The sequence below is a fragment of the Microtus oregoni genome, unplaced genomic scaffold (assembly GCF_018167655.1).
Source record: "Microtus oregoni isolate MIOR12 unplaced genomic scaffold, Mior012 000026F_ref0000081, whole genome shotgun sequence".
In the NCBI taxonomy this organism is placed as follows: Eukaryota; Metazoa; Chordata; class Mammalia; order Rodentia; family Cricetidae; genus Microtus; species Microtus oregoni.
This window is the reverse complement of record NW_024543085.1, coordinates 24,406,277-24,414,746: the sequence shown is the minus strand read 5'-3', so window position 1 is coordinate 24,414,746 and position 8,470 is coordinate 24,406,277. Positions and strand designations below refer to the sequence as shown.

General features: G+C 49.2%; 1 protein-coding gene across 1 annotated transcript; it reads right to left on the bottom strand.

Annotated features, from left to right (window-relative positions):
• Positions 1-4,209: 4,209 nt before the first annotated feature.
• Positions 4,210-5,834, bottom strand: LOC121463213 (leptin). The gene is made up of 2 exons (XM_041675323.1): positions 5,691-5,834; positions 4,210-4,569 (listed from the first exon to the last, which is right to left on the bottom strand). The coding sequence occupies exons 1-2, from the start codon at positions 5,832-5,834 to the stop codon at positions 4,210-4,212; spliced, it is 504 nt and encodes a 167-aa protein (XP_041531257.1).
• Between the last annotated feature and the right edge of the window lie 2,636 nt (positions 5,835-8,470).

The window sequence follows — 8,470 nt, the reverse complement described above, 5'->3', positions numbered from 1 at the left end:
GTAATGGGGTGATCATGTGACTCAGGCCTTGCTAAAGAGCCCTCTTACAGTATTCACTAAATGATAATGGCACCACTAAATGATAAAGATGTCTGTCTCTGTCATGATGGTCACCAAGGACCCCATGAGCCCGGAGATGCTGAAGGCCATCTTTGCTACACCCTGGGGGAGAGCGAGGCTGCTGGAGGAAGACAGAAGTGAAGGGAAAGTGTTGGAGATGGATTGGGCCTGGATTTCTTACCCTTAATCTCTTTCCTTAAGGGTTTGCCTTGGGTTTTAGACACTAATAGATAAATAGATTCCAATTGGCAGCCACGTCCCTGGACTCTCAAGCAACCTAAGGAGGCCAAAGCCACATCTGTGCCACCCTCTGTGGTCTATCTTCATTCAGGAAATTGGGGTCCCATTGCCCCCTTAAGTTGCATACAAGTCCATGGATTGAATAGCATCTCCCCAAATTCATATATTGAAATCCTAGCCCCCAAGCTGATGGCATTAGAAAGTCTGAGAGAGTGATTAGTTCACAAGAGCTCTGTAAGTGGAACTAGTGTTGTTTAAAAGGGACTTCCTCAGAGGCCCCTTCCTCTTTTTCTACCATGTGAGGGTACCGCATTAAGATGGCAGCTGCAGCCAGGCAGTGGTGGCACACGCCTTTAATCCCAGCACTCGGGAGGCAGAGACAGGTGGATCTCTGTGAGTTCAGGGCCAGCCTCGTCTACAAGAGCTAGTTCTAGGACAGCCAGGGCTACACACAGGAAATCCTGTCTCTAACAACAACAACAACAACAAAGACGACAGCTACAGTTTGTAAGATAGCCCTCCCTAGACCTGATCATGTCAGATCTTATCCTTGACATCCAGTCCCCAGAATTCTGAAGAGAAGATGTCTGTTGTTCACACCTCCCAGCCCGCAGTCCTTGGCTGTAGCAGCTGGTAGGTAAGCTGACACCCCGTACTCCCCAGCAAACGACTGACAAGTAAGGGTGTTGCTGATTGTGACGGCAAGGGAGGAGAGGGCTTAACTTCAGATTTTGTGGGGTCCTCCTTAGCATTTCATCTCCAGAGACACCACTGATCTTTGTGGTGGGGAAACGGTCTTTTGAGTTGCCATGGAAATGGTAGTCTTTGAGAGCCAGCCCCACAGTCCCTCTGGACAGGAACTGAGCAGGTCAGATCCGATGTGGGCTGAGGGGACACTGTTCTGCCGCCACCATGGGCCCAGGTCATTGTTTCTGCTCGTGAGCTCGGCTGATCTGTTCTTAGTTCAGGTGGTTGTCATTTGATTATTTGCTTGGGCTCTTGTTGCTGATACTTTTGACTCTGATTTTTTAAAAAATAACCTGGTGCTTCTCAAGGCTGGTTTGCAGAAGTGCACAGCCTCTGGTATAGAATGTGCTCCTTGACCAGCCCTGGGCTTTAGGGTAATCCTTTTGCCTGAATAACTGGCGGCTGGCTGTGGCCAAGCCCGGGTGGAGCTGACCCGGGTGATGGCTGGACGCCAGCCAGGCCTTGCCCTGTCACACACAAACAGCTCCCTTGAAGCCCCTCCACTACAGGAGACAGAAAACAAAGCAAGGAGGCATTGTTAATTTATTTAAGTTTACACAAAATAAAACAAGTTTGTTGTTGCCATATAAAAACACCAAAAAACCAAGCATTTTTGCATATGGGAAGTTTTACAATCTGGGAATGAGCCATAGTGCCGGGGTTTTCTGAGCAAAGGCTCAGAACATTTCAGCTTGATCAGACATACCATGGACCCCAGAGCAGTGGGACGCCAGCCGCCACACGCCCCTGCTCCAGACTGTGGCACTTGGGACTCTTTCGATACCCACTTTTGTGGCCCATAAATTCCTTCCAGCCTTTTCCTTTCTCTCCCGTTTTTCCTTGTCTGTCTTCCCTTCACCTCCCTCCCATTCACACCTCCACCCTCCATGTACCGACGTCCAGTAAAACGACGTCCTTCTAGCAGGAAACTACATCCCTCACCTCCTTCAAAACCTGCCTCAGATTCCTCTCTTCTAGCCAGCACCCCAAATCCGGGTCCAGTTCACCTCCAGAGTGTATTCCCTGGCTGGAGGAACACCCTTCAGGGCTGAGGAACTGGTCTCTAGTCTGGTCCTGTCACCTGTTTGACATTACAGTTTAAATAACTCTTCACAGAAAATCCAAGATCCAAAATGCTTCCGAACCCAGTGTTTTTGAGTAATGACAAGATGCCACGAGTAGGAAATTCCACACCGTGAAATCTTGTTTCATGCGCCTAATGTTATTTAAACACTTCGTATAAAATCACCTTCAAGCTGTGTATATATGATATTATGAAATATAAATGAACTTTATTTTATACTGGGGTCCCACCCCCAAGATATCACATTATATGTCCTCAAAGATACCTAAGCCTGAAAAGACTCTAAAGTCCAAAACTTCCTAGTTCCAAGCATTTTGGATAAGAGCTCCTCAACCTGTATTTTCTTCTCTTTATGATCCCAGTCACCCTGTGTCAACGGATGTGTGACAATAGCAGCAGATGCTACCGTGCCCCGAAAAGTATGCCGATGCTGTAGAGTGCAAGCGGGGTCACCCTGAGCACTGTCACCCTCAGCTCAGGCTGTTTCCACCCATTGAAGACAGCTGTGTGGTGCTGCCCTGGTACAGTATCCACCCTGGCACACCTGTGAGTAGGGTCTTACCGCAGGGACGTGAGCCCCTGTATTTTGTGTTTATTTGGTGAGCTTCTCAAGCCCACAGCACCAGTCAGGGCTGAGCACGGAGTAGCGCTCAGTCTTAAAGTGAATTGCTTTTGATCAAGTTTTCCTGCATTGATCCGCCATACACAGAGTGCTGGCGACATAAGGGTGCAGGGTGGTGGAAAAACCCAAGCCCCTTTGTTCATCCTCCGGAACGTGACCTCCAGCCCGAAGGGCAATTCTGGCAGCCTGGCCTGGGGCCCTGGCACTTCCTCGGCAGTGCTGGCCCAGGCCTCAGGACCATCAGCTGAATGATTTCTCATTCCCACTGGACCAAAACTCCCCGCAGAATGGGTGGGAAACATGGCTTTACTTCGGAAGAGCCAATCAGATGAGAACTGCTTAGTAGCAGGCAGACACCTACCAGGGTTACTGCCCCGTTAAGAAACCCATTGTGGGATCAACCCTGGACAACTTGGAGGGCCACACCAGGGACCCTTTTTTTGGGATCACTGTCTCGACTGTGGGACCCTCACTCCCTGAGCTCAGCGATATGCCAATAAAATGGCCTGTGGCTTTAACCCCCTCCAAGGGTGCCTGGTGTGCTCTAAACCGGTCTTTCCACAAAACCCATATTAGGTGGTTGCAGAAGGTGAAGCAATTGCCTCACCCTGTCAGAAAAGGCTACCACGTATACATTATTCAGAAAACACATTCTGAGTCTCTCTCCCTCTAACACATCCTCTACCCCCAGGTACACATAGATACATATTACACTTGACAAAATTCATCTCCTTTTGATAATAACCTAGCCTATGCTCCAGGCAATGCCACTGCAAAGGTGTTTGCATAAAGTCAGTCACAATAGAAACAAAACCAGTCACCAGAGGACAGACTTGAGAGCTACCTCAGCTGGCTCTTGTTCAGGAAAGCCCAACCTTCCAGTCTCTCAAAATAGGTTTGCCTCAGGCAGACCCACCAATGGGGTTGAAAACAGCACCCCAGGAGCCTCCCTAGCCCTGACTGACCCCCAAAACCTGAAAAAGCCAACGCTTTGCTTCAAATTCATCCAAAGAAAAATGCAGAATAAATAAATAAGTGCTTCCAACATGTGCTGCTTGGGAGTTTCCAGCTGTGTGTGGATGCAGCCTTCATGGTGCTCCCCAGAGACTCTGAGACAATCCAAAGGCTCGACCCACCCCTTCCTCTGGTCCCCTGGGCCACAGTGAAGCAGGTACAGGGAGGGAGCGGGACGGTTCTTATCTATGCTTGCTGAAGAACTGACTGAGAGTCACCTCTGTAGACTGGCCCCTCCTAGTGCTCATGGAATTGTGTGTGTATCTCTAGTCAAGCGTTGTGGAGTCATGCCTTTGGAAGGGTGGCCTAGAGGAGTAGGAGAGATGGACAGAGTCCCAGATGTGGGATGTGCACACATGGATGAGGGTGTGTACCCATGGCTGTCTTCTCCCCGAGATACCTGGAAGCCAAGGTTTCTTCCCTCAGCATGGTCCTTGAAACCTCAGCATTCAGGGCTAAGGTCCAACTGTCGCAGAATGTCCTGCAGAGAGCCCTGCAGCCTGCTCAGAGCCACCACCTCTGTGGAGTAGAGTGAGGCTTCCAGGACGCCGTCCAAGCTCTCTAGCTTCTGCACATCACTGGTCCGAGGCAGGGAACAGCTCTTGGAGGAGGCCAGCAGATGGAGGAGGTCTCGGAGATTCTCGAGGTCATTGGATATTTGCACCACGTTTCGGGAAGGCAGACTGGTGAGGATCCGCTGGTAGACTGCGAGAGTCTGGTCCATCTTAGACAAACTCAGAATGGGGTGGAGCCCAGGAATGAAGTCCAAACCAGTGACCCTCTGCTTGGCAGATACTGACTGCTGTGTGGAGAAGAGCAAGAGCAGATACTCAGCAAATGGCAGGGGAATCCATCTCCAAAGCCCTCCATCCCGTCTGTGAGCCTGGACTGCCTCCCTTCTTCCTCACCTTCCTGGTCTGGGCCCTTATAGCCTCTGTTCAGCTGACCCAGCTGGTCTCCCAGACTCCTGCTCATTCCCAGCCACCCCTCCCATCACTTCTAACTAAATCCTTTCTTCAAAGGACATCTGTGAGGGACCCGCCATGGCTCTCTACTCCTTATCCCCACTCCGGATCTCACCCTCCCGGTCAGATTCTTGTGTAGTTCTCCCTCCTTGGGGGCAAAGTCGTGCCCCTTCCCCACTCCACTGACTCTGGTTTCCAGGGAGGGCTCTTCCCACCCCGGTGGACATCTCTCATTGATGCCCACATTTCGGTAGTTGGGTCTCCCATGTGTGGCCCTGATGACTACTTTGGAAAGATGATGAAGATTGCTCTTCTGTGTGACTTTGAAAGGAGGGTGAGCAACAGGCAGGAGAGCTGTAGCTAAAATTGTTAGAGCCCTATGACCCTGCTGTGTAGAAGTGGAGACACTGGGAGTCTGGCCGGCCGTCAGTGCAACACCGGAACCTTTAGGGGTTCCTGCGGTCCTGCATACTAGGATTCCAGGAAGGAGTTTCAGGAAGGAAGGAGAACAAACCAGAAACCAAAGGCTGAGGGGACCGGGAGGTAGTGGTCTATAGAGCAGGGGGAGCATGGGTCTCCCTGATGTGAGCCTTACACACTCAGCTAGCTACTGAGGGTGGGGTTTCCTGTGGCAGAGTGAAAATGAACTGAGTATCCGTATGATATCACAGAATCTATAATTTCTTCATGTGAGTATATGACAGAGTCAAATCCCTTGAAGTGGCTGAGAATTAGAGCCACAGTGAGTTACCTGTCTAGGTGCTGGATTTAGAATTAAAATCACTTAACTCTGGATTCCAGCAGTCAGAGGGGTCAACAGTCATTACCAGAATGAATGGACACCCTAGGCTTATAAATTCTCAGCTTCCAGGATGTGCCTGGCGCCCAGAAAGTGTTCAACGGGTTTCTCTCTCTGGTTCCAGCCCCACTTCTCCTTTGTCCTCCAGAGTTTCTGTACCGTGTGTGAAATGTCATTGATCCTGGTGACAATGGTCTTGATGAGGGTTTTGGTGTCATCCTGGACTTTCTGGATAGGCACAGCTTGAACATAGGACAGATAGGACCAAAGCCACAGAAACTGGCACAGGGGTCTCCAGCACATTTTCCTTCCTGGGATCTTCCTGGTCCTGCAAACAGAAGAAATGATGCTTTTCAAGAGCCCCGTGTAAATCCATCCACCCGCCCTGTTGCCCGCCTGCTGTCCGAAGTGGACGGGTAAGATTTGCTTTCTTCCCTAGCCAGCTACCATCTTCTCAACGTCAAAGACAGTTCATTATGGAAGCTAGATTAATGAAACGCATCCCCTTGGGGAGGCTATTGATAGATCAATAAAACCACAGCGATGTGCCCTATAGATTATAGGGCAGTACTTGGCAGATAGATGTGACAATGATGGGGGCTTCGTTGCTTGTTTCAAGGGAAACCAACTCTTAAGATCTGGGTTGAATGTAGCAGTTTGCCTAACTTTAAGGTGTATCACCTACCCACTCAAAACCCCACCTCTCTCCCGAGACTCTGCCTGTCTCCAAGCTGTAGTGAAGCGAGCTGTAGTGAAGCGTCTTAGCTAAGGCATGCGAAGGAGCTGGAGGAGTTGGGAAGTGCTTCTCTCGCTCCTCCATTACTAGGGACTCTGTGCCGCCTGGTTCTTCCCTCACAGCCTGTTGCCGTCCCATTTGACTGACCTTCATTACTGACTTATAAATTCCTTCCTCTCCCAGTGGGAACCTGATTCTTAGCAGCATTTCTCCATCACACAGTGCACCAAGGATGGAAGATGCTTCCCACATTCCGGGCCTCAGTGTAACAGAGGGACAGACAAGCGATAGGCTGCCTCAGTGCAGGAAGGCAAGTGTGAGACATCACAGGAGCCCAGAGGAGGTCGCCTTGGCTGGTGTTGAAGACCAAGAAGGGGCTGGAATAATAGAGTGTCCCCATGTGTCCAAGAGACCAGAAGTGTAACGGTGTGGAGGAAGGCGAGAACACAGCAAGTCTACTTAGGATGCTGGAAATCTCAGTCATGAAACCATGGGCTTTTAAATTAACACTATGCAGATTCTTGATTAAAAAACACAGGCTTGATGAGATGCATGAGGCAAAACGGTAATAAAGTTAAATGTCTGCAAGTCTGTAGCCAGTGATCCACGCTAAGGGTGTGTGTATGAGCTGGAATAATAATGATATCCGTAAGTATTAGGATGCCGAGTGTAGAGATAGTAGAAAAAACTGCCTTTCCCTGTTTGTGCCCTTCCTCATCTGGGTCTTGGTGGGGACGGGTAATGCACTGCCATCCGTCGGGTAATATTAGTATAACTCACCTGCTGGCAGCACAGCAAAAATGAGCACGCTGCTTATATATTATTTATAGTGCTTGCTTAAAGGTACGCTCTTTTTAATCTGAGCTTTACAGAAGAGAAAACAAATGAGGCTCGGAAAGATGAGCCAACTTTTCCAAAGTCAAAAAGATAAATGGCAGGCTGGGATGTGTGAAGGACAGATTGAAATACAGCATCCTCCTGCCCCCACCCACAACTTCGCTGTCCAAGGTTTTAGCTATCCTTGGTCATCTGTGACCCAAAAATATTAGATGGAAAATTCCAGAAATGAATAATTCATCGCCCTTTAATTGTGCCATGCTGAGTAGTCTTATGAAGTCTTGTACTGTCTCTTCCTGTGCCTCCTGGGATGTGAGGCACCCTCATTCAGGGCATCCACACTGTATACATAGCTGCTTGGTTATCAGATCAACCATCATGGAATCACAGTGTGTTCCTGTTAACCTTTATTTAATTTAATAATGACCCGAAAGCAAGAACTGGGACCAAAGGATGCATAAACATTCAAGAATTTGCATTCTATGGGTCTGTGCTCCGAGGCATAGGAAGAATCATTGGCTGTAAGTGGCTTAGCCTTCTCAGAAATTTCAGGTGTCCCCTGGAAGTCATCGACCGTATCCTCCACAGATTAGTGGGGCTGTCAGCTGATATCTCCCACTTAGTTCCCTGACATCTCAATGAAAAGAACCAAGTATGATACTTAGGCCCCCCGCTTTAATGGCAGGCTCTGTTTTTGTTGTGTTTGTTTGTTTGTGTCTCTGGGCAGGATAGTCAACGTCCCAAAATATCTGATCCTACCGGTAAAATGGAGCTAACACACTGCGCTGGCTCCAAAGGCTAAATGAGATTAATTTTCAATATCCCTGCCTATCTTGGCTTGGGTCTGGTTCAGGGTTGAGGGAGTAAATGCCAGCTACTTAAAAATTATTGTAATTATTGTGCAGAGCTTGAAGCGCTCTGGGCAACCACACCTGCAGCCGACTCTGAGTCAGGCACTTGGCCCACAGGCATCCTAGCGGGGTACCTGGTGCTTGTGGCTTTTCCCCTGCAGCACAAGAGTGTGCGGCATTCATTTCTAAGATTTATGTGTTGACGACATCCTCCTTCCTTACAAAATTTACTACCAGATTAACTATGGCCATAGCATAGCTATTTTCACATAATGACCACCCCGAACCATGGGAATGGACAAACGGGTTTACAAGCCCTCTCTCGGCATGGATAATACGCCCCAGTGGATTCTGGCAATAAATTGCAGTGCTTTGAAAACGAGGAATTGAGATGCCGTTGCTGAGTAAGGAGGCCTAAGATGAGAGGCCAGGCTTCTAGGACACGTATGGGGGGGGCGCTGCAGAGAGAAGTGGTCACAGGTCCATCCATGATCAAAGCCATGGTGAGAACCGAT

Excerpts from the sequence above, each read along its gene's own strand:
- LOC121463213 (XM_041675323.1), bottom strand. The coding sequence starts at position 5,834 with ATGTGCTGGAGACCCCTGTGCCAGTTTCTGTGGCTTTGGTCCTATCTG. Across the intron at positions 4,570-5,690 it reads TCAATGACATTTCACACACG|CAGTCAGTATCTGCCAAGCA; the intron begins GTACAGAAACTC and ends TTCTCCACACAG.